The 26,560-nt window shown below is 34.3% G+C and overlaps 1 protein-coding gene across 2 annotated transcripts; it reads left to right on the plus strand.

The window, feature by feature from the left end:
- The first annotated feature begins 437 nt into the window (after nucleotides 1–437).
- On the plus strand, nucleotides 438–24,697 carry LOC111010308 (symplekin). 2 transcript variants are annotated; one of them, XM_022284059.2, is made up of 27 exons: nucleotides 438–870; nucleotides 2,087–2,246; nucleotides 2,499–2,591; nucleotides 3,595–3,697; nucleotides 3,847–4,006; nucleotides 10,297–10,471; nucleotides 11,056–11,184; nucleotides 11,290–11,877; nucleotides 11,982–12,596; nucleotides 14,190–14,258; nucleotides 15,073–15,180; nucleotides 15,282–15,527; nucleotides 16,832–16,882; nucleotides 17,021–17,167; nucleotides 17,560–17,724; nucleotides 17,817–17,879; nucleotides 18,795–18,908; nucleotides 19,012–19,095; nucleotides 19,173–19,220; nucleotides 20,193–20,267; nucleotides 20,518–20,613; nucleotides 21,967–22,047; nucleotides 22,123–22,194; nucleotides 22,625–22,669; nucleotides 23,265–23,348; nucleotides 23,439–23,542; nucleotides 24,057–24,697. In XM_022284059.2, exons 1-27 carry the CDS (start codon nucleotides 668–670, stop codon nucleotides 24,100–24,102), a joined length of 3,924 nt encoding a protein of 1,307 aa, XP_022139751.1. In that variant the 5' UTR covers nucleotides 438–667; the 3' UTR covers nucleotides 24,103–24,697. The 2 variants fall into 2 exon arrangements, with proteins under 2 accessions (XP_022139751.1, XP_022142024.1); XM_022286332.2 differs by having other exon boundaries at nucleotides 16,835–16,882; nucleotides 18,798–18,908.
- Nucleotides 24,698–26,560: the final 1,863 nt, after the last annotated feature.

Consider the following 26,560-nt stretch of genomic DNA (forward strand, 5'->3'; position numbering starts at 1 on the left):
GTCAATTAATTTTAATTTTTTTATCTAATTTATTTCAATTACAATTTCAATATGATAATTCACTCGCTACATTCATTGAGACATAATCATAAATTTGAATAAAATAATTCATATTGTGTATAAAAATGTGTCCAATTTTACAAATATTGACAAAATGATCGTATTTTAAGTACACAGAACAAAACAAATGTTTTCGAAGTACAGAGACAATGAAAGAAAGTTAAAACTAGATAGATCGACATAATATTTAAACTAATTTTTCATTTTTTTTTTAATTTAACAATCGGCTGAAGTGATAATTTAAACCATACCAAAGATTAAAAAAACAACGTTGACATGGATCAAATTTAAAGCATAACAAAAGAGAGAGAAGAAGAAAAAAAAGAAACCCTAAAAATGCTTAAAGAGTTGAACTAGTATAAAAATGTGGAATGGGCTACGTCGATTCCGCATTCGCATTGCCTGAGGCACGTGATAATCATATGCCAGCCATCCAGGCCTCCGCGCCAAGGCCGTCGTCTCATCCGCTTCCTTAAATTCCCTCCGCGACCACCCCGCTGCGGTTGTTTCTCCAGTCAGTGTTCACGTTCTTCTCCGGAATAAAATTGTCCGCTCCTTCAAAGCCCTAACACCTCTCCAAGAACTAACTTCTGGTTCTAGGTCAACTATGGCGGGAGCTCTCAGAGAAAGAGCACTCTCTCTCATGGCCGCCGCTAACAACCATGGTGATTTAACGGTCAAGATTTCATCTTTGAGGCAGGTGAAGGATATTATACTGTCCATCGAGCCATCGTTCGCCGCAGAGCTCTACTCCTACTTGGTGGAGCTTCAGTCTTCCCCCGAGAGCCTACTACGTAAATTGTTAATTGAGTGAGTCCACAACCCTAATTTTCCATCTCTGTTGTATGTATTTTGGATTATTTATACTTTTTGTTACACTTCCCATATTTATACTACCTACAAAGTGACTTACACCGAAGTATGATCCTTGTATGAGTCCAACGTTGCTAAATAGTGGAGCGAGATGTAAAGTTTGGGGAAACCATATCCCATTGCGAGGGAAAGTACGTTTTGGTCTTGTGTATACTGAATTATATGCAAAAATATTGGTTACCTACTTATGGGAATCTTGTTTCTTACATATCATGCTCGTCCGTCTTACTTGGTCCGCAATGTATTTATATGCGGCATCAAATTTTGATCAAAGACATCAATCTATAGTCATTAGGTACATGTTCAATTATTATGCTAAAAAACTTAAAGTTGATAGGTTTAAGATAAATTTTATTCTAAAATGTTTGGAGTTTGGTGCTGGAAGAATTTGAGCTTAAATGCGATTCTGCTAAGGAGGCTTTGTCCTTGTTCCGCCTCCTCCTTTACAGAGCTCCTTTCAAGAGACCAATGAGGGACATATTTGTGAACTTTGGGAGTATGCCAAATTTAACGTCATTGTGTGGTGCTTTGGTCAAAGTTTCTTAGTACTTATTCTTCTTTTTCGATTACTACATTTTTCATCAACTCCCTTGGTTTTTGTTGGTTGGGAGATTGCTTATCCTTCCCTCCTGTAATTATCTATTTGACAATGAAAAATTGTTTCTTGCAAAAAATAGATGGGCTAGGCCTAGGGTAAATTTAATAATTTCAATATATTTTTAATGGGATAGTTGGTCAGTTTCACGTGGATTCAGTTTTCTTGCATATATATGTCTTTTAAAAACTATTGTTTTACTTTGGCTAATTGTTTGCTATGAAGGAGATATGCTTAGTCCAGGTGCAGTCAATGATAGCTCATCTATGTTGCACTCTTTTAGCCGCTGTGTATTTGTTATCAGAGCCGTATCTTATATTTTACTCTGTTACTGTCCGAGAATGTTCTTATACTCGAATCAAATTTTATGGCCAGTTAATATACTCATGGTATAACTTGTATTTTCTTCTGTAAGCATAACTATATTTGCGTTTCAGAGTGAGTGCATGGCTTGTCCACTAGGCTTCTTTTTTTAATACCTTCAATTTCTCCAGCTGCTGGAATATTTTTCTATCGTTTATTTATACCCTAAATGGTTTCAATTTACACGATGTACAGGGTGATTGAAGACATTGGACTAAGAGCCATGGAACATTCGCCTCTATTAATGTCAGTTTTATTGGCATCTTTAAAGGATGAAGACCCTATTGTAGCAAGACAATCAATTATTAGTGGCCAAAAATTATTTTGTGGTGTTTTAAGAGAGATGACAATGCAGGTTTCTCCTTCTGCTTCTCCTTGCTTAAAGTGGAAGAAATGTTAAAACTGTCGGACTTACTAAACATATGCTTAATTTTATTGCTTGCCCGACATGGTTAGAGAAGGCCAGTCAATCATTATGTTATATTTATGTATAATCACTTCTAGTCTTTGATCAATGTCATTAGCATGCAGATGCTTTATATATATTCTCCAGTTGAAATTTATTTTATAGTTTTTAAAATTAGATGCTAACTTTAGAATTCCACAGTTGCATCGGCGAGGTAAAGTTGAGAGATGGCTTGAAGAACTGTGGATGAGAATGTTGAAGTTTAAAGACGATATTTTGGCAATTGCTATAGAGGTATATAAATGCCCAACTTCCAGTCCTCTAAACATTGTGCTACTGTTTTTATTTGAAATTGGAATTGCATTCGTATTTGCGTGGATATGTTGATCTTGTTAATGGTACATCAATAATACAAGTAAACCTGAGGCTGCCATTGCCAGGTACTTCTCTGTGTTTTTTGGAGGAATGCATGGAAATAGTATGGAGTAATCCCATACTATGGCATTTATATGGTCCCGAAAGTTTTTAAGCTAGCCTATCTTGTCATTTTAGTCTTATTTTCCTGTTGTTTTATAAAGCAATTGAAGCTCTTTTGAGTATTGTTACCTTGCATCTTATAGTAGTAAGTTTTCCTCACATTTGATGCTTTTTTATGCAGTTGAATTTCAGTGCTTTTTTCTCAGTATCAGTATATACAGTGTATCGTTTAAGGATTTGTATGTGATAAAAAAAGATTATTTTTGTACTCCATTTCTCAAATTCTCCATTTTTGTAGTGAAAAATTTAAAACTTTTCAGGAGTTGTCAATTTATTTGAATTCGAGCATTAATCCATAAAAGTTTATCTTATGGTTGAAGTACACTTAGAATAATATTGAAGATATACATGATTGTCTTGATAGTTTATGGGTCAGTCATGAGTGTGAAAAATATGGTATAAATTTGGATACGAATCTGAAGGTTTAGATGGTTCAATAACTTTTTCTATTCCCCCTTTCTTTAATAGATTACACCTCTTTGTATTCTATGTTTCTAGAGGAATTTTAATTTTCCTAACATAACTTTACCATACTTTTAGTAATGAATACATTTTTTTAGTTCTGAATACTTTCAGTGGATGTTGTGTTTTAATGTGTGTTTAATATTAAAATGCTCCTTCCGGGCCACTTCCTTGTATATTTCATTTTTCTTATCGGAAGGTACACATGATTAGTTGAATTTCCAGTATTTTATTTTTATTTTTGAGGAACTACCAAGTGTTATGATCTTAAAGCTGCTGCTTAAATGTCATATTGTAGCCTGGTTCTGTTGGGAAGAGGTTGCTGGCTTTGAAATTTTTGGAAACATATGTTCTACTTTTTACCTCTGATACAAATGATCCACAGAAACCTGTCTCAGAAGGTATTACATTTAGGCATCACAAACTTGTTCCCACGTTTGTAGCATTTCTCATTTTTTCCAGTTGTTTAGCTTAGAAGTAAATATATATTTGTAATCTGTTTCTAGAAGTTTGTTTGCTCGGAATTTAACTTAATTCTGTCTACTAACAGGAAATGGGGATATTTTTAATATTTCATGGCTAGCTGGTGGTTTTCCTATTTTGGATCCAGTTGGGCTCATGTCGGAAGCTAATAGGATGCTTGGCATTCTGTTAAATTTGTTGCAGTCCAGTTCTGTTCCTGGTACATACACAGTTACAGTTGTCAGTTGGTGAGATTTCTCTCTCTAATTTTTGGTTGTTTTATTAGTTGATGGCTGTTTGACATTTAAAATTGAAGTTTATTCTCTTCATTCTGTATAATTTATCCATCGCTAGTTGCTATCTGTCCTTTTGGTGTAAATGTACTGTCGTTTAGGATAATGTGAAAGAAGTTAAAGAAAAAAAGGCAGGATTACATACGTTACTGCTGTGTATCAAGTGAAAAGCATCAGACTTCATTTTCATCAGCTTAAGGATCTTGAGTTAATAATATTCATTTTTTTTCTTTATTGTTAATCATAGACCACCACCTCTCAACATATGGGAGAGGAAATCAGATTTAGAATTGGTGCTAGATGGTGTGTCTTGATATATATGTTTAAGTACAAACTTGTTCATGCACACATCTAACCTAAAGAGGCCAAGCCCAAAGAAAAATTTATGTCTACATCACTAGAACTTACTTCTAGGTTCTCATTTCTCGACTGGTTGTATTTGTTTTTAATTATTTTCTAAAGTCCAGCAACTTCTAATATTATATTTTCAACAATATATCTCCTTTGTGGTTGTTGATCTAGATCTTTCTGAATGATGATGGAACTAACTGCTTTCTGGATATTTTCTTATAAAAATAAACTGCTTTCTGCATATTTAGAGTGGAGAATTTATTGGTTTAAAATTTTATTTTGAATTTATGTATGTATGTATGTATGTTAATTTGAGCGAATTTCTGTATTCCTAAATGCGACATTGAAATCTGTGTTTGAGTCTTCATCATTTTCTCCAAGAGTAAAGCTGTGATTTTCTTTGAGAGTTGGTAACTTTTAAAATATAAATGATTAGTTTTTATTTCTTGAAAAAAAAGGGAAAAAAAGGAAAGATTTGAACTGTGACATTCTTCAGGTGTAGTTGATTCTTTTTGAATGTTCTCTAATCAGCACTTTTTTTGTGCTTGTCAAATTAACAAATTTGTTTGCGTAATTTTTGCTTACATGCCATTTTATGATATTTTTAAATTAGTTTATTGTTTGATTCAATTTCTTGTGCTGTCTAAAATGTAATGCTCTTCCTGTTATGTACTATTACGTTCTTATTTTGAAGTATTTGATTATGATATTATAGAATTTTTACTTCTTGTTTATTGTATTTATGTTAGATCTTTATATTCTCCTTTTCCAGCATTCATCACGGTGATTATATGATAATGACAATACTTCTAAAAAGACATAACATAGAGGATGCAGAAAGTTGCAGATAGTGCCGTTACTGTTTTACTTGCATTCTGTATGCATCTAGTTATACAACAACTAAATTAGATTGGAAATTATCGTCTTGATCTATGTTGAAAGATGTGTTCCATTCAAAATTTAGTGCTTATAATCTTTTTAGAACATCTATTCATCTTTATTATTGCTTATATGACATGGCCAACATTCTTAGGTCATGATCATTGAATCTTATCAAACAAGCTAGGAAATTAGATTAGTTTGAAGAAAGAAATCATGTGGGGCAATCATTCTAGACGTTCAAGTTTGAGAAAGTTGAGAGATTTCATGTCATTAAGGATGAATTTTTTCCAATGTTTATATGGGTATTGGAGATATGAACGAGTGTTTGATAGCCGATATGTTAGTTGAATGTTCTCTTTCAGAGATGGCATCTTTTAAGTTAAGGGGGGTGGTGAGTAAATTAAAAAGGGAAATTCGAATATGGAAATAAATTGCTCCTTAAGAAATTTCTTGCATTGTTGCATGCATAGTCCTGGTGATGTATAGAGAAAGTCTGCATGCGTACGGGGAGCACTATTGTGATCCAAACTTATCATCACTACTATTAAAGATGTGATGTTCTTGAAATTTTTGTGATTGTCATTTTGGCTTGGTAACTAAATCTTTTGCTTAGATGAATATAACATGTCTACTTAATAGTAAATCAAGTTCCATGCTCGTGCAAATTCCATTGAGTAGGGTTTTTGTGTAGTTTTGATTTAACGTTTGCCTATACTGTCTGTAATGCTTTATTATTCACTCTTTTTGTCTGTATGTTGTGGGGATCTCTATATATAAGTATATAACTATGTTGTTTCATCGTCTGTTTATTTGTCAAAATATAACTTGAAAACATGGTCGAATGATTTTCACTTTCTTATGGGACATTCTTATTTAAAGCTTTGTCTTACCACTAATTGTTGAGATAATTCACATGCCACATGCCACATATTACATCAGATCGGTAGGGACCTCAAAACTTTAGCACATAGCAGTGACCTTTTTTTTGTCCTTGTCACTACTGTCTTGAAAATTGTGAAGGGATGATTGAAGCCTGGATCAGGTCATTGAACAAGTTCAGCTGCTTGTCTGTGACGTTCAGTGCCGCATGCTGACAAGCTCACTTAAGAGGATTTAGTGGCATTGGATCATACTTCATTGATGATTCAGAAAATGGGAGTAGCGAAGCTAGACGGTGTTAGACTGCAAATTTTTTTGGGTACTTCGGAGCACCAGTGGCCAAGGATAGGAATGGATAACTGGTGCGATGATTACCTTATGTGATTGGGATGGAAGGTCAATCAGTGCAGTTTATACATTGTAAACTGTTAAAGAAACCGTTCCCCACAGTTTCCTATTCTCCATGTGCATACAGCACCATAGCGAGTTAATTGAAAATGTGTACTTTTATTTTGACATTGATACACATTTTATTTGAGATAATAAAATATTTCATTTTAACCAGCTATTTCTGACGTTTTTGCAAGGAGTTGCTTTTCTACTTTTGTTCTTCATCTTATGCCTGTTTTCTTGGCACAATATGGTTTGAAGTTCTGCTTATGTTTTCTAGTCAGCATCTGTTATGCATATCTGCTTACTCATAGCTTATAAGGTTCACTTGTAATAATAAAAATTTGTGCTTATATCATCATCACGCCCTTAATTTGCAGAAGTTACAATAGCAACAATTCGGATTGTGAAGGCATGGCTTTTAATTCTAACACATTACTATGACTTCTATGGTTCATCTTTTTAAAGTAATTTACAACAGCTGTTGCGATCATAATTTAGAGAATGGTTGTGCACTTGCGGACAGTGAGCTTGTATGGTCTTGATTATCCATCGAATGAGTGAAATCGAGTCTTGTCTGGTTGATTGTAAAGCATCCAAGATTTTGGTTCTATGTGATGACTGATGGAAAACTAATTTAATAAATCTTTCTTTCATCACCAAGAATTATGCTGAATTTTGTTACTTTCTATAAAGAAAATTTTTATCATTACAGAGATCATATCACCATTATTTCACGAGTTCTCCTTAAGCATCAGCAGTTACTTTCTGCTATCATTTTCTAAGGCTCTTATTAGGATTTTCCTCTGGGAATTGCATATTTCAGACCATGGTTTTTTCATGAATCACCAAATGAAGTCGAGGCTCCAAAAATATAATATCAGTACATGCAAAAGTTGTATAAAAAGTAGATGTGAAGAGAGGATTATAGGAAAATTGGCTTCGTGGATATCACTTGAAGTTAATGTTTGTTTGGAACTTCTGCTTGTCATTTTACTTAAGATCCATACACGAAAACTAGTTCTTTCTCATTTCTGGTTGGGTATGGAAATAGAATAAACTTGTTTGTAGCAAGGTTGGTGTTTTGATCTTACAGATATAAGAAAAATCTTAGAAAACCCATGTCATGTTTATATTGCTTTTCTAATGGTTAAAGTCTTTTCTGGTGTTGGCTTGTCATACTTTTCCAACTGTCGTTCAGGTGTAGGACATGAATTAACAAATTTTTTGCTAATGTAATTTATGCTTTTATATTTTCCTACCTTGGGGTATTTATTTCTTCTTCTAGTAACATTGAGACCTCTTGGTTAAAAAATTGTTAGTTTCTTTGAATCATCTGTTAGCTGCACGGCAGGAATGCAGTTAATTTTATATTTTGTTTTGTGATGCTTGCCTGAATTCATAAGTTGTATTTCAAATGATTCTTGCAAAAATAAATAAGCATTGATTGATGCCACTTTTATTGTTGAGCAACATAGTAGTTGTCAACTTGGAAATCAAACATTTGTATGCGGGACCTACCTTATCTGTGAAATAGGAAATGAGGGTCCATTTGAGAGAAGAAACTTAGAAATTCTGTCTGATCATTCTAATCCTTGATGAATTGTAAAGTTCTCCATCTATTATGTCAGGTGGTGAATGGTTAACTTGCAGTTATGTTGGTTAGGATGGAAGCTTGTTGTGGTAGAATGGCTTTTATTGCAACCGTCGTGGCTTAAACAATTCAATTTATAGAGTTAAATGAATGTTCTGCTGCTGTATTTTCATGGATTCAGAAACTATGGCAGTAGTTGTGGAGTAAACTGATGAGTTGTTTATTCCTAATGTTCTGGTTCTGATGCTGTATTTTTGTGGGTTCATTAAGTTCTTTTGTAAACTTCCTTTTTATTTACCTTGGTTGCCTCTGGATGCTGCCTGATTCCCTAAATGAACTTTTTACGTTATTTGGCCAGAGGTCCCAAAGCCACTGCAGATTTAACTTTTTTTGGTCAAACTAAGTTTTAGCTTTCCCTCCCAGGTTTAGTGTGGACACGTTTTTCCCCAGGCCTCTATTTATCAAAACAATGTCTAGAAGAAATAGGCACCACTTGTATAGATATTCTGTGCTTGTACTTGAAAGCTGATAATTACTTTTTTGGGGTTATTTTGTGTGTTGAGATGTGAACTTTTAGTAATCTGCCTTTCCTTTCTGTTTCCATTACTGGAATCTTGTAAGATAGGCCACGTCACAAGAAATAATGTAGTCCTCCACATATCTGGTTACCATTCTGCTTCTGTCTTCCCTTGGTAACTTATTATGTAATCCTTATAATCTTCTGTCTTGCACTTAGAAGTGTTTTCAACAGCAAGATTCAATCAAGTTACTGACTTAACCTCACTGTGTTGTTATCTCATCTGAACTTATGTTGAAGTATGCAAAAATTGAATATGAAATTTCTGTAACATGCCAATCCATTTCAGAACTATGATACTCTTTTCCTTTGAAATGCTTTATTCCTCTGGAGTGGAAACTAATTGTTATATGTGTAACATCACAAGCAAGAAAGAAAGGACTATAGAGAGTACCCTTATGCATTTTTATTTTCAGAACAGCACTGCAAGAAAGGGTTTAGCCTATTCAAATTTTATAAGGACGTGCGTTTGCTCATAGGTCATCTTGGTTATTTTTCTAACCAAAATTAGATAGGAGGCAATACCCAAAAGGAATGATTATTTTTTGCCTCATGAGAAGTGTCATTAGCAAATAAAACGAGAGCTTAATAATAATTGAATGTTTTTTTAATATATTCTGTGATTTCATGAATATTAATGCAATATATGGTTTTTCTCTAAGTTCTAATTAATGAGTACTGTTGCTTCCGTCCATCATTTTTTGAATAAGAAACCTTCATCCTTCTTAAGGAAAATTTTCATACCTACTTAAAGGAAACATAGTTTATGTTAGTATTTATAAAATTCTGCTCTTGATGAAGGACCTTTTTGGATGGATATGTTACTTGGCATGTGACACATGGTTTGCTGTTAAGCATTGTGTAGCACAAAAGTAGACTTCGGAAACCATTGCTTTGTGTTGTCGGTTGCTGGGATTGTGGTTTTTGATTCTATGAGCATGATATCATAAAAAGTCATAATTGTTGGAAACTTCACTCTTTGAGTTGAACTGATCAGTTCCTTCTTATCTTAACTTGTTCTAGAATCCTTTCTGATGGAATTGTTGATTTTGAGCCTTGAGTGATCAACATAAATATGTTTTGCTGTCTGCAATGATTCATGCGTTACAAAATTAGAAACTATGTTTTTTTGATCTAAACACTTAATTATCTATAGCATTCTTCAATAGGAAATAATTATATTTTCCCTTACATCTAAGACTTTAATTATATGTTTAACTTTAATTTCTCCCCTCCTTGTCCTTTGTTATGGGACCTTCTGCAATTCTTCTTCTTTTCCCTTCCTGTGTGAGTTTTTCCTTCCTGGAAATCATTTTTGTGCACTGCAGTTAACTTTTCTTGTTGACATTACTTAGTAATAAGTTGAAATTAAAATTATTTTACTCTTCTGAATTTTTTTTATTACTTATTATTATTTTTTTTTGTCATCTACAGACATATATCAATTCTTGCCATTCACTTTCTTTATAGTTTTTCTTTTTCTTTCTCGAATTGTGCTAAAACTTTCCTGCAACTTTTGATTTTTACAGTCTGTATTCCCTCTTTCAAATCAATTGCTCTTCTGTTTGACAGTTTAGCAGCTATAGCAAGGAAGAGACCGGTTCATTATGGTAACATTCTATCTGCACTGCTGGAATTTATTCCGAGTTTTGAGATGTTAAAAGGGCGTCATGCTGCCAGCGTTCAGTATTCCATAAGATCTGCGCTTATGGGATTCCTTAGGTGTATGCATCCAGCTTTTGTAGAGGTGAAATGACTTGTGTGTATATATTTTTATATTTATCATGCCTGTGCAAACGATTATGTCCAGTCCTCTAGGTTTCTTCATGTTGACTTTTACTTGGTTGTACACTTGGGAATTGCAACATGACATTTTATCATTACATAAGGATCTGCTGTACTTGCTTCGCTTTTAGCTAATAGCTTTCGTTATGGCATGGAGCTTCAGAATAGAATGCTGCTCCATAATAGTATGTCTTGAAGTGCAAAATCTTGAGTTCCTTTTACCTTTTGTCAAGTTAGTGAGTGGCCCTTGATGTGGCATGAAATTTCTGTACATCTCTTGACTGTGGAACCTCTACAATTAGTGAAACTGACTCGAAATGTTTCATTTTTTTTCTCCATTTATTTCTATCCCTAGTTTTCTTTTTCCATCTGTCAAATAATTTTTACTACAAAGGGAAGTTGCTGGACGGATTTAGGGAAATTACGAATTTTCAATTTCATAATTTCTCATTATAAACTGAATGGATGTAAATATTGAAATTCTTGGGAAATGGCTATCTGCTCGTATTCACTTTTCTCTGACAGCTTGATTTTCTGTTGGTTCAGTCAAGAGACAGATTGCTAAAGGCTTTAAGAGCTATAAATGCTGGAGATGCTGCAGATCAAGTGATCAGGCAAGTGGACAAAATGGTGAAGGCCGCAGATCGAGCTTCACGTGATGTTTGGTTGGGCAAGGTAATTATAAACTAAGTGTTGATGTGATCACTATTCTTTTATTGCTATATATGTTTCTAACTGCTTCATTTTTCTTGTCTCAACATAAATATATCTGATAACAAGGATGATCAATCATCAAATCAGCTTAATGTATCAGTGGATCTAACAAGAAAAAGACCTAGGCCTCTAGATGATGAAGAACTTTCCAATGGTCGTGATGTGGTTTCCAAGCAAATTCGCTTTGGTCCTGATGTTCACCTAGTTTTTGCTGCTCAAAAAGATGGTTCTCTGCAGAATGCCATCTCTAATGGGACGCCCCCTGATATTCATGCTTTAGATGTTGAATTGACTCCGGCAGAGCAAATGATTGCAATGATTGGTGCCTTACTCGCTGAAGGGGAGCGAGGTGCAGAGTCGCTTGAAATTCTGATTTCAAATATTCATCCCGATTTATTGGCTGATATTGTCATAACCAACATGAAGAACTTGCCTAAAGCCTCCCCTCCTTTAACAAGGCATGGAGACTTACCTGTAACTCGTCAAGGAAGTAGTCATGTGCAGGTTCTGGCGTCGTCAGCCCCATCAAGTTCTGTTCAAACTCCAGTTGCCACTGCACAAGTTCCTTTCTCTTTGGCCATCTCAGCTGGTTCAACCTTTGCTGATTCTACTGTGAATAGTCTCCCTGTTGATTCTAAACGGGATCCAAGAAGGGTAAATTTAGCCAGTAGTGGATGTGCATTATTTAGGTGTCTCTATGACGTTATGTCTACCACTCTGCCTCTAAACTAATTAGTTTGTTTTACTCACTCATCCAGGATCCCCGTCGCCTTGATCCTCGCCGTGTTGGAGTATCTTCTGCTTCTAGTGTGGAGGAGACAACTTCAAATATTCCTGATGTTGATGGCTCCATATCTTTGGTAAAACCTGCTTCAGCTCCTGTTTCTGTGACAATTGAGAATCCCTCAGTACCTTTAATATCAAAAATGAAAGTTGAAGAAAAAACCGTAGAGATTCCAGTTGGGTTTGGAACAGACCAATCGACCCCCAAATCAAAATCTCCTGATGGAGCTGAGAAAGTTGACACTATATTAGAGGTTAACGACTCTCTGGATCCCACGCCTTCTGCTGTTGGAAAAGCGGATGAAGATTTAGTTGCAGTTAATTTGTTCGATGAGTCAGCAACAAAGAGGGATGATACATCATCCTCCACAGAGTACAGTCAGTATTCTCCATCAGTTACGAATGCAGCAGTATCTGAAGACACCTGTCAGGAATTGCCTCTGCTTCCACCATACGTTGACTTGACTCCAGAACAGCAAATAACTGTAAGAAATTTGGCTGCTGAAAAGATATTTGATTCATGCAAGAATTTAAATGGGGCAGAATGCCATCAGATACGCTTGGCAGTAATTGCTCGATTGGTTGCTCAGGTGGGGGCAATATCTGATTGTTTATTTATTATTTTTATGTTTTTCTTTCTATAACAAGACAGAAACTTTCATTAATTATACTGTACAATGAGGTAGGAGGAGTCGAAGTTCAGCCACATTGTAAATAAAGCAAATAACAGCTTTCCAACTAGCTAATAGTGTGAATATAAGTTTTTCGTCAAGGAAGCCAAGGAGGCTGAAAGTGTAATATACTCTGTTGTATATTTATTTTCATTTAATTTTCATTAGATTTGTCCTTCCTCCGTTTATTCTTCTCAAAGTATTCTTTATAGTGCTCAAGCATCTTGTTTTTCCCTTTCATTATCTGCCTCTGGATGTTTGCACTTTACAAAGTAAAGGCTAACAATTTAAGGGAAGGATCCATATACCTTATATTTGACCAACAGCCTTCATTTTAAGGTCTATGAAAAGGAAAATGCAAGGACAAGGGATCAATTTGTGCTGTGCCACATTTGCACATTGTGTTCTATAATTCACGGGGGGCCACAAAATCGAGTATCTAGTCAATGACAACTTTTGTATCTGTAACATATCTCTATCACTTTAGGCCACATAAATTTTCATCAAAGTTACTCTTAATCAACTTGGAGCAGAGTAATGATATAGATTTAACTTTGGTGATTTGAACTCAACAAATCTTACTCAAGAAGTGAATGAAATGAAGACTTAGATGTGTTACATGTGATCATGGAAGCAAATGTACATTTTTGCATATTTTCATGAATTATGTATCCCTTCACGATGGTAAAATTATCTCTTCATTTTCCATGCACCTCGCTCTCAGTGGAAAGGACATGTTGGTCATCTGCTTCATGTATAATAATCATCTCTGTCAAAATATTACTTTTGTACCTTGTATCGCTCCATTCAGTTACAGAAAGGAGTATACTACGGTTTTGAATTTTTTGCTTTTAATATGTGTTTGAAAGGCAGTTGAAATTGATCGCAGAGTCTTATCTACGTTGTCTTTCTTTTGGACTAGGGATTCACAGGTTTTCTTTATTGTCTGGAACTTCTGACATAATTTGTTGAAAATAGTATGGTTCACAGCAATAAAATATGTTGAATCTATGAGCTTTTGTTATCCCGAATTGGTAGATAACATGAATTTTGGTGATATTTCAGGAGTATGACCTGCAATATATGATAAATAACTATCTACATGTCTTTTTGAATTTATATCGGTTGAATCTAGCAATTATTGGAAATTACTAGAGAAATAATTTGTTTGGTACTCTTCTGGATTTCGATTGGAATTTCTTGATCATGTTAGTTGAGATGCTTCACATGTGTGTTTTCAAGTCATACGTATATTATTCCATGGTGATTTATGTTCTCTTATCTCTCTCTCGGTCCACTGGAGGTCCAAATGTTCTATGTGCTGCAACTGTACAATGGGATGATTGTTATTTCCATTGGGGGAAGTCTGGATACAAATTGGCCTGTCTATGTAATCTAACAGACTTGTTTAGTTGTACCTTCAATTCTACTGTATTTTGATATCTCGTGCATTTTTTTTTATGGAATATGCCATGCAATTAAATTTTTTCTTCTTTTCTTTTCTCATCATAGGTTGATGCTGATGATTATATTGTTGGAATGTTGGAAAAACAAGTTGCTCTTGATTACCAACAGCAAAAGGTATAATTTTCCTAAGTGCTATTCAGCTTGAAATGAGATTTCATGAAATTTATTGAAGGCATAATCTCGTTTTATCAGTCAATCTCAGCCTGTGGATACACTTGATGATAGGCATAGATGACAATCAATCCTTGAGACCCCTTAACCTATAGTCTGTTTATTTGAAAGTGCATGTGCTCCTTTTGAGAAAAGGCATGACCACATCAGAAAGGTTATTGATTTAGATGTGATAAAACTATGCAAGGGATTTGTAAAAGATTTCCATTCATTGACTTTCTCAATTGGTTGTTAACAGTATGTTTCAAGGTGCTCTACAATTTTATCAGGTGTCTGTATTTCCTTCCCTTTTCGACTGTTGATGGGTTTTTACATTGAAAAATTGGGCCAGATAGGGTGTTTAAGTTGTTTTCCTCTCTGTCAATATATATATATATATATATACATGCATATATATATATATATATATATATATCTCCCTTTCTTCATCTTTTTTTTATACATATACATCTTCATCCCTCTCTTCATCACAATTCACATTTTTTGGGCTGTTAGGGTTTCCCTTTTTTCTCTATGGCCTATATGTGAAAATTTTCGAGCATTATATTTGTAAGTTATTATTTGGAATCATAAAGATCATGTAGTTCATATATTGGTCGCATCACAATCTTCATTTTAATGTATATCTGAAAAGATATTTCAGGTTTATCATCGTTATAATTTTTCTTCTATGGTTGGTATCCTTAATAAATCTGATTGGTATGTGTACTCATGGTTTATCTTGAGCCTTTATTTAATTTCGACACATTGTTTCCAGGGGCATGAGCTTGCTTTGCATGTCTTATATCACCTGCATTCACTTGATATTCTGGATTCAGTTGAAAGTTCTTCTTCTGCTGTGTACGAAAAGTTTCTTCTAGTTGTGGTATGCCACTTTTCTCTCATTTCAGGTCTTTTGATCCCATTCCCTGAAACATCAATTTTGTTATGATTTGTGAGTGATATAGTTTCAATATTTAATTGTAGGCAAAATCGTTGCTGGATTCTTTTCCAGCTTCAGACAAGTCTTTTAGTAGACTTCTTGGTGAAGTTCCAGTATTGCCTGACTCTACGTTGGAACTATTACATAACCTTTGCTACTCTGATGTTACTGACAACCATGGGAAGGATACTCCTGATATTGAACGTGTCACTCAGGGCCTTGGCACTGTTTGGAATTTGATTGTGAAGCGTCCATATAGTCGGCAAGCTTGCTTAGATATTGCTCTCAAGGTAAAAACTCTTGCAGTTTGATTATTTTCATGTTTTCATTATTTGTGTCTCCTTTAAAAATGATGAACGACATTTACTGATAAGAAATGTAGATAGAGGTGCGTATTGATGCATTCTTTTGCAAATATTGTCTTTAATAGGAGGGGTGGTGATCACCAAACCGTTGAATTTACTGCCCTCTGGGTTTGGGAAATATGCAAGCTAGTTGAATCTATTAATTGAGACGTGGCAGAAAAACTCCATGCCAATTAATACTTTGAAAATTTAGAATTTGAAGAAACTTAGAAACTTCATCAATTTCTCAGGACGAAAGTGATCCTTAGTTTTGACATATAATTCAAAAGATAAACTTTTATGAATATGATGCTCGGGTAGTTAGCTATTATGCAATCTTTCAAGGGTTACTGTACTGTTCTAGGCAAACCTCTAGGTTGTGTTTATACCTCTACTTCTCTATAGTCAAGTGGTTATTAAAGCCTTAGCGGGTGATCTAGGTTGTTTTCCTCTTGGCAATAAAGGTTATCATCCATTGTCTCAGTGGTGGACCTTGACCCAAAATTTTGATACCATATATATTATTCAAAGAATTCTTAAATTTTGTACTGCTCGAGGCATAACACTATTTTAATGCTCTAGGAAGTTAAAATAAGCAAAGATCCAACGATTCCTTAATATGTTAACCTTTGAAAACACTATTGAATCTATGGGTGCGAAAGAGACAACTTAGCAAACTGAATCATGTTATTAGAAGGAAAAAGCAATTCTTGTAGTAGTAGTGAGCAAAAATGGGAGTACTCTGAATTATGAAAAAAGGATCATTGGAACAATACAATGGTCGTGTTGCTAGTTAAAATGGTGGAGTGCTGCAACTTACAACCCTCTTTTGTGTACTTCTTAGTTACTTCAGAAATACATTATTTTTTGTGAACTTCTTAGTTACTTGTTGCATTGAAGTCCGCCTCATCTGTAAAGTGAGATTTATTTATTTATTATTATTATTTTTTAATTTTACATGAATCATAAAGAAACTTGACATCTTTATGTAATTTTTTAAAACTATTTTTCTCTTAAAATTAATTTTCGCCCTCATGATTAGTGGTAACACTTGATAACCAGGAGTTGGAACCACCTTTTATTTATATATGTGTGAGTGTTTAGGTCAACTTACTTGCACGGTGTGCCTTGGGGATGGGGAACATTTGGTATAAAGCCTAGATGTGTATGCTTGTGTTCATTGTAAACATATCTAAGTCTTTTCTAGTCTTAAATTTATCCAAGTCTTACTCTATATTCTAATTTGATAGCAGTGTGCTATGCATTCGGAAGTTAAGATTCGAGCAACGGCTATTAGACTGGTAAGACAATGCAGCCTCTAGTCCTGCCAATGGATTCGTTTAATCTGTTGGCTGGGTTTCAATTGAAATAAATGATTATATTTATGATGTACTATAGTGATGATGTTTCATGAATATGTTGTTTTCATTGTCCATTAGGTGGCAAACAAACTCTACCGGTTAAGTTACATTTCAGATAGAATTGAGCAATATGCAACAAACTTGTTCCTGAATGCGGTAGACAACTTACAGACTGATGCAGAGCCTTCATCATGTGGATCCATTGAACAAAGAACAAGAGGAGAGGTCTGTTAGATTTGTTTCTTTCATTTCACCCTACGTCCAAATATTAAAAACAATCCCTTTGCCAAAATACAAAGGAGATTAGAATTGAACAGGGAATTCATTATTCATTATTTGAACCTTGGTCTTCATACTCTCATGAGGCATTACTGATCCAGTTTAAATTGACTGCGATTTTTGGAAACCTCTTCTAAATTTCTCCCCTATGCTAAGTCCCTTATGGGCAGGGGTCCAAATGAAGAAATTATTGTGTGTTGGTGTCTTCTTTTCCAGATTTCCTTTGTTACAATGAAGCCCTTTTTAATTTTTCAGGGCATAAGGGGATATACCGTTTGAGTTTGTGTATTAATTTACTAATGTTATCTTTTACCTTTGCTGCAAAAATTGTCTTCTAGGGTGAGAGCCAGGAAACAACCATTTGTGCTTCTCAAGTTTCAGATCCTGGAACCTCAGAAATCGATTCCATGAGAAGTTCACAACCTACAGTTCATGGCAGTTCAACCTTGTCATCTTCAGAAGCTGAAAGACACATTTCTCTTCTTTTTGCTCTATGCGTGAAGGTTCCTAATTTTCTCTATTTGTTTTAATGTTGATAATTGTGACATTGCCTCCCCAGATTAATTTGATACCATATAGTATTTTTTTCCTGCAGAAACCTCAACTGCTTCAGCTTGTATTTGATGCTTACGGACGGGCTCCTAGAGCAGTGAAAGAGGTCCTTTAATATGTCAATGCTTTAGTATTACAACTAATGCTTTTGATTCCCCATCTATGGAATATAGTTAATGCCTGTTTACTAAGTTTGTTACATTATCAATATGACAAATATACTTGCGACCAAGTTGACCTTTCACATTTTTTTTATAGGAAACTGAGAAAAATAGATTCATATCAAAAGAGCCCTACAGAGCTAAAATGGCCTGAAGGTGGAGGGTAGAGAGAACCCTCCCCTAAGGAGCTATAGAATTGAGCTTTCCAATCTTGTACCATAAAAAAAAAGGCTATAGTTACAAAAAACCTTCTTGTGGATTGATTCACATCAAGACTGTGGTTCAATCTATTTTAGCCTTATGTTGGCTTGCCAAACCTAGATCTTAGGCGGGGTTAAGTCAAGCTAGTCTTATAACAGACTATTAGAAAGTGAAGGATTTTGAGCCGATTAGCATGGTTTCTCGCTTGCATTTGGATAATGTTGTTTGGAGATGTCATTTCGCAACTAAGATATGTGCTGATTTTTTAAATATTTTGGAAAGAGTTTGGCTTGAGTAAAGACTATCATGGAGGAAGTCCTTCACTTGTCGTGTTGGGTGCTTTTTTTTTCTTCCTATTATTTAGAATATTTAGTTATAGGTAAATAGAAGAATCCTTGAGGGTACAGAGATTGGTTTGTGGAAGATATGGGTTTGATACATTTTTAACACCATAGTATCTCAAGTGTTAAGTCTTAATGGTTGAAACCTTTTCTGATAATTTTTTAGTTCTATTCCTGTTATTTTATCCTTGTACTTCTCTTCTTTGAAAATTGGGGTTTCCATTAAAAAGGATAAATGATTTAATACTTTTTGCTCCAAAATTGAACCGTTACAGCAACTGGTACTGAATTATGTCTGCATTCTGTTATTATTTGAAGCAGGCCGTTCATGAACATATCCCCAATCTTATTACGGCCCTAGGGTCATCTGATTCTGAATTGCTTAGAATAATATCAGATCCACCTCAAGGAAGTGAACATCTTTTAGCGTTGGTATGTCCTGTATTTCTGAAAACTGCTTTCGGTGAATGATAAGTAATTGGACTTTGAACAATTTTTTGATAGACTTTCTACTAATAGTTAGTTTATTGGCCAGGTCCTACAGGTACTAACTCAAGGGACAACACCTTCTTCTGATCTGATCGCAACTGTTCAACATTTATATGAAACTAAACTGAAGGTTGGAAAACTATTTATTTTGCTATTTTATCCACTATGAACTTTCTTTTTGATCCAGATTTCCTTTGTTCACTCCAGGACGTGACAATTCTCATTCCAATGTTGTCCTCGCTTTCCAAAAATGAGGTCTCTCTGTCTCTGCTGCATGTTTTGTATTCTTTTCCTTTATTTTAGAGAAGAATGTCTAAATAACATATGCTTGATGCTGGTCTCATTTATAGTGCTCAACAAGTAATCATAATGATGTAGGCGTTATAAGCCTTTATAACTCTTTGCCTTTCTTTCCAAACTGTTATGTTAGTTAGTTAACTAAAGTTGTTAGGTTACGGTTAATAAAAGAGCCGTTGGAGAGGCTATTTATAAAGCCTCTCGCCTCTGTCTTTAAGAGCAAGATATACTAGAATTACCTTTCTTATCGGCTTACATCACATAAGCATAATCTATATCTAGATGTGTAGAATATTAGGTCAACTGGTGGACCTATTGACATAACTCATGAAAACGTGCATTTGAATGACCACGTGAGTTGTGTTGTTTGTCGATTTGGCACAAGTTATTTGGTCGGATTTGACATTGGAACATCTATCAAATAAACTCAACATGCAACTTGACATACAATGGGAACTTGTTTTAAATGACTGCGTACAACTTAACACAACTTTATAGTTTTGATTCTTTGTATTTCAATAAAATGTTATTATATATCTGAAATCCATCGAAAATTTGTTAAGGGTGGTAAAGCTTATGCAAGAAATGCTTGTAATACCTCTTTTAGAAGTATTGGTAATTTCCAATGAAGAAGGTTTTTTACGACAATGTTACAGAAAGTTCACGGATTGAAGTGGAAGGTGTTCAAAAATTCATTAATTCATTGTGTTTGAAGTAGTCGTATAAGAATCTTAAAACAATGATTTAATTTGCCATTGTACAACCCTCTAATAATTGTATTCTTGTTATTGTCTCTAAGCTCAGCAACAAAATTTCATTAGACACCTCTCACTCTGACGGAAGTGTCAATAATAAATAGAGATATGATTTGCACATCTTCTAAACAGATCTTTGTTGAATTTTTCTTTCTTATTCATTCCGAGGTTTCAGGTTTTACCTGTTTTTCCACGGCTGGTTGATCTTCCATTGGAGAAGTTCCAGAGGGCGTTGGCTCACATATTACAGGTATCAAGAAAACTTCAAATGGTTGGTCATGTTATTGTCTTGCTACCACAAGTAAGAATTGAGTTAAACAGAGAAATCTTGTGTGCATATTTCTCTTAAGAATGGTGGCACATGGTGGGGCGATCTTACCATTATTCTTTTGAACATTCTTTTTTTAATAGACTTTTGAACATTTACTTTAATTGGAGTCCTGTTGATTTTTATTTATATTAATAGAATATGACCGACAGGTTTTTTTCATTCTTGTCAGGGTTCAGCATATACACGTCCAGCTTTAACACCTGTTGAAGTATTGATTGCCATCCACAATATAACTCCTGAAAAGGATGGCCTTGCATTAAAGAAGGTATGTTTGCTATCTTTTGGAGTTATATATTCATTAATCATAGAGTTTATTCAAATTATCATTTTAATCATAGAGTTTAAACGTTTTATTCTTTGAATAAAAAGAATGACATAGGGTATAGAATTGGTATAGATAGATGGGCCGGATGTGTCAACAGGTGTAATGTCCTTAGCATTCAGCCATGTATGCATAAAGAAAAGAATCAAATTGCACAACCGATGTGCTTAATACTCTTATCTTTGTGGCTTATTCAAGCAGTTCTTCTACCATGGATGCCTCCTTTCCTCCCATCATGGGTACCCTGGTCTCTGCTGGAGGCGACATCTCTTCTCAATGTTTTGGTCATCTTCCTTCTTCATCACTCTTTGTTAGAGAGTATCTCGGGATGGTTAGGGATTCTTTTGGTTTGAGGATATATATATATTTTTTTACGAGAAACAATTTCATTGATGATCTGAAATTACAAAAAGGGGGAAAGATCCCCATCCAAAGGAGTTACAACTAAATTCTCCAATCGGATACGAGAGAACAAGCTATAGTAGGGAAATAAATGGGTGCATTTACACCAAGTATAAACCAAAAAGACTAGCTTAAAAAAAAAACTGGCAGAGGAACGTTCCACATCGTTTAAGGTTCTTTGGTTTCATTCTTTCCACGTGAGCTAGGAAAGTCCGAACAAAATTCATCCAAAGATGTTCCTTTTCCTAGAGTCCTCTGGGGTATATTTGTAATTACTCTCATTTGATCAACTTTTTTGTGGTACTCTTTTGGCTTTTGTTTTTGTGTGGGGGGCTTAGCTTCCTCTCTCCCTTTGTGTTAAGACAACAGTTTTGTCTTTCATGGCAGTAGATAAGGCCTCGGCTTTTCCAAATTAATCTAGCCTCCTTTAATATTTTTCCTGCTCGATTAGTCTTCCAACAAAACTGCATAAACAAATTACACACTGTTAACAGACAAAAGAATGTACTGTTTCCTTGTAGGATTGAAACTGTACAACGATATTGAGGAGAATTACAATGGTTACTAAGCATTTTAGAGGCTTAGTTCTCTACTTCTCTTGCCTTTAAACCACTCTAACAAACTCTTTAGCTAATGACTAATATGCTCCTACTGTCCTTATCATTCCTGAAATCATGTTAAAACAATTGAAACGGCTACCAAATCGCATATCCTATATTGTTGATATTTTCATTTGTTGGGTAATGCATATCTGACTATCTAAACTCTAGCCCTTCGTAGGCTGCGGATATGGATTCCTCTTATGCCCTACATGCATTGTTTATTGCATCTGTTATTATACTTTTACACTTTTCTGTTTATTTATTATTATTATTATTATTTTTTTTTTTCTAGATAACGGATGCTTGTTCAGCTTGTTTTGAGCAACGTACAGTTTTCACTCAGCAGGTTTTAGCAAAAGCCTTGAGCCAGATGGTATGTTAATGAAGTCTAGGAAACTAATCACTTCTATTTTGTAATTCCGTAATGTAATAACGCTTCTGTTTTCAGGTTGAACAAACTCCACTCCCTCTTCTCTTCATGAGAACTGTAATTCAGGCGATCGATGCTTTTCCGACTTTGGTTAGTTCCGTTATCAACTAATTGGTGTTCTATGATATTAGGAAGTACTGTCATGGAGTTATATATAAGTTCTTTATGGACTGAGTTTTTGGTTGCCTATTGAGATTATGGTTTGTGGTACTAACTGAGGTGGAAAAGAGCAAATTTTTAGTTCATGTAGTCTGACAAAATGATTATGCTCAACATTGACTCTCGTACGTGCTCAATTACATTTTATTTATTTGGAAGGAAGTTATGGACCACTACTTAAATGCTTTCAGGATTTTGAATTTTGAGACTTTGACATTATTTAGCTATTGGAGATCATGTTCTTTACTCATGCTCCTTTATCTTTTGTTCCTAAATTATCTCTTATGCAGCTCTGTTTGAAATAAAATTAATTATTGAAATCCCAGGTTACTTATATGCAAGACCATTATTTCTTTTTCAGGTTGATTTTGTTATGGAGATACTTTCCAAACTTGTAAACAAACAGGTACATATGGTAACATCTTTTGTTTCTCAAATATAGTGAGTGAAAACTAAATAAAATATAAATGAAGTTATGCCATCTGAAAAATAAACAACTTCGGTTGTCGAATCTAATTTACCATACTGTCATGGTCCCAGCAAGATCACTGCCTTCTTACTGAACTTCAAATTTCAACATTTACCTTGTTTAACTCTCCATTTTGCTCAATTTGTCATTTATGGTTTTCTGCAAACATGAAACTCCACCATTTGATGTATAAATTCTCTTATCCTGAGTAAGAAAAATCCTTTCTTTCAGTCAGGAATAAACATATGAATCCTTCTGGAGTTTACTTCTGAGTCGAAATTGGTATTTTTTTTCTAATAAAGGGCTAGATCATGTGCATGTGACCGGCATGTGGAATTTTTTTTAATGAAGAATATACTGTTTGAAATGCAAGGTCTATATAGTACTTTAAATTTTTTTGGCATAAACTTTGCAATGAAATTAAGCTTGGGATTCATAGAATGAGACAGTTGTACTAATGTAAGATGGTAATCAAGCTTAGATATTATTGCTTTCGGAAATAACGATGCTGTTATTTCATCTTCGAATCCAGGTCTGGAGGATGCCAAAATTGTGGTTTGGTTTTCTGAAATGTGCATTTCAAACACAGCCTCATTCCTTCCGAGTTCTATTACAGGTATCATGATGTCCCCAGCTGAGCTGACATGGATATTTTTCCCTTGTTCTTGGTATTCTATATGGACCTAAGTATAATTTCTTTTTGTAGTTACCACCGCCACAACTTGAGAATGCTTTGAACAAATATGTTAACCTTAAAGGTCCTCTTGCTGCTTATGCCAGCCAGCCCACCACAAAATCTACTCTCTCTAGGTACTCTTTCTCGATCATACCTTCTTTTTGCTTGTTCAGTTCACCATGTTTTTTTTTTCTTTGATAAAAAACTGAGTTTTCATTTAGAGAAAATAAACGAATATTCAAAGGGCATACAAAAAAAGGAGCCTGACACAAGGGTACCGGCCTGTAAGAGGGGGCCAAATCCAAAAGAATAACACCTTACTGATACCTACGAAAATATTTCAAAAGGATTTAAATCTTTATTCTGTTCTGTTCACTATGTTGGCAAATATTCCCAGAACTCTCTCTGTCTCAACATTTTAATTAATATTGCAAAGGCTTCAGCAGCCGTGGGATGATACAGAGAAAATATAGGGAAAACTACAATTTCACTCTTGAGATATGAGATTTGTTTCTATATAAGCTTTTAATCTGATGATTTTATCCTTAAACTCTAGCAACTCAATAGATACCCCAAGACATGCTGTTATTTGGAGATTAGTTCAGAAGTCTTGTTTTAGTTAATTTGAAACACTTTGCGTTTTGGCAGACCAACGCTCGCAGTTCTGGGTCTTGAAAACGAAAGACATTTGTAGCAACCGCATTCTGTTCACCTTGTAAAGTTTGAACAAATATCATTGGTTCACATATCAACTCCGGAGTGGTAAAATAGCGAGCCTCGGGAACTTGGGAATCAACTAACCAGCTCTATGAAGTACAAAGGCGATTTATCCTCCGTCCATGGTCCCAGCCAGCTATATCAATCATCCTGTGGCTGTTTGATTGCTTTGACTATAATTTATGCTGACAATCACTTCAAAATCCTCGATTATCAGTCTGTGCTGTGGCATGTGAACCCGGAGATTGTGACCACAGATTACCATTCAAAAGAATCCAGTTTTCTACCTCACCTATAGCCATCCCCACAAAATGAGTGGGGAAGGAAATTCTGATTCTTGTAGGTAGGTGTACATATTTGCATTAAGGAGTTCCAAGGAATGATACGTTTTATCATTTGGCCTGTCCAATTCTTTGAAGATTTTGACGTTTTACTAATATTTGTCCAGTCTAGTCGTATTCAAATTTGTGGTACCGGGTGCTGCTCGGTAGAGTCCCTTCACTGTACTATATGGCCTTTTAGACTACTAAATTTATTTATTCCCACCCTCTCACTCAGTATGATTTCTAGCTTATTCTTTGGATGACGTTTTTCATTTCTTTTGCAGATTTGATTCCTTTGAATTGATATAATAAGATGCCTGAATCATTCACTCCATGCGCAGCACATTTTTTTTACCTAGAAAATCATTAGGTTGAATGCAGTCAACCAATTGTTCTCTGTATTTGTAACGTTATATTGTTAAAAAAAAAAGATTCCGAATGCAATAAATGAAACTAAAATGTTTGTTCCACGTAAAGTTTGAAATGTCGATGTCGATAGAAATGTCGAGATTTTGATTTTAGGGAAATGTCGATGTCGACGGATATTTGAGAAAAAGTCACGATAATTGTAAAAATTAATCAAAATTATTTTAATTAGTAAATAAAATTTTAATTGTATTTTAATTGATCATTCCTAACCAATGAGTACGAAAAAATCAGTCTCGATAAATGTCGGAACAAGATAACAAAGATCTATGTAAATAATTTTAATTAGTAAATTGAAGTTCAATATTGTTTAATTATGTTTTATTAATAATTGATAATTGATAATTTATAACCAAATATAGTGTTTAGTTGCATAATTGAATAAAATATGAAATATTGATATACGGACAATTACAAATACATGTAGTTTAAAAATTTTATAACTAAATTTGAAAATTTTATAACTAAATTTGAAAAAGAATGGAGAAAAATTAAACCACAGTAAAAATAGGTCAATAGTAAAAATTAAAATAAATAGATAAAATAATAATAATAATAATAATAATAATATATTACTATTATTATTATTAAATTAATAAAGAAACAAAAAACAAAAACAGGCGCATGTGGGTGGACGCACTCCCCTCCCGCCCTCACTTTGCTCAACCATCTAGTAGGGCCAGGCCTGTTCCGGCCATTGAGTATCGATATTTTGTAGATTTTATCGAAACCTCGGTATTTTCATGATATTTCAATGACATTTTAAACTCCATGAAAATTAGAAGAGTTGGAGAGTGTGTAACCTTAGATTTAAGGTTAAAAAAATTTGTCTATAATATTTCAAAAGGTCTATTTTAGTTCTTATATTTAAAAGAAAAATATATCTATTTTAATCTCTTTATTTCTTCAAATATTTATTTTGATCCCTATATTTTTAAAAGGAATTATTTTTGTCATTAAATTTTTTTTTATTTCATTTTTTTCCAATCAAATTTCGACATGACATTGCATCAAAGACCCGTTGTTTTGGACATTTAATGTTGCTATCGAGTCTGTAAGTCAGTGTCGATCGAATATCGTTCGTGCGAGCGGATTTGGGTGACTTTTTTTTTTTACAGAAAATTGAAGAAGATGTTGCAGACCCGAGGCGGAGCATCTCAACGTTGAGGAGGTTCATATGTTTTGGAAAAAGACACTGGACGTCAGACAATGTCTTCCGAACCCTCTCTCGTCTTCTTCGAATAAACAGTAGAAAGTAAACGCCTTTTTAATGGGAATATATATAGTATAGTCAGTGATGGAGATCGTTGGACTCATGCTTGACACAGTTGCGGCGAAGTTGTAATTTCGTATAGACATTTAACATTGTAAACAACTTCCGCCAAATTTGGGAATTGAAAGACATTGCTCCATTTTCAGGTAAGAATGATTAAAGGAAAAAAAAATGAATCTATTTTAATTTCATAGAATGTACATGTAGGTGAAATAGATTTTGAATGTTTGCCTTTAGCCTAAAAAGTTATTTTAGTAATGCTATTAATTTTTTATTTTTCATTTTTCATTTATCTTTAAATTTGTTTCGAAATATAAACATGGTAAGATAGCATTCAAATATATTTATAAAAATAAATAGGTTATACTACCGGTCAATATCCATCTTTCTAACATTTATCAACATCCATTTTT

Source organism: Momordica charantia, assembly GCF_013281855.1.
Source record: "Momordica charantia cultivar OHB3-1 chromosome 11 unlocalized genomic scaffold, Mcharantia_2.0 BLBB01000011.1, whole genome shotgun sequence".
NCBI classification, from domain to species: Eukaryota; Viridiplantae; Streptophyta; class Magnoliopsida; order Cucurbitales; family Cucurbitaceae; genus Momordica; species Momordica charantia.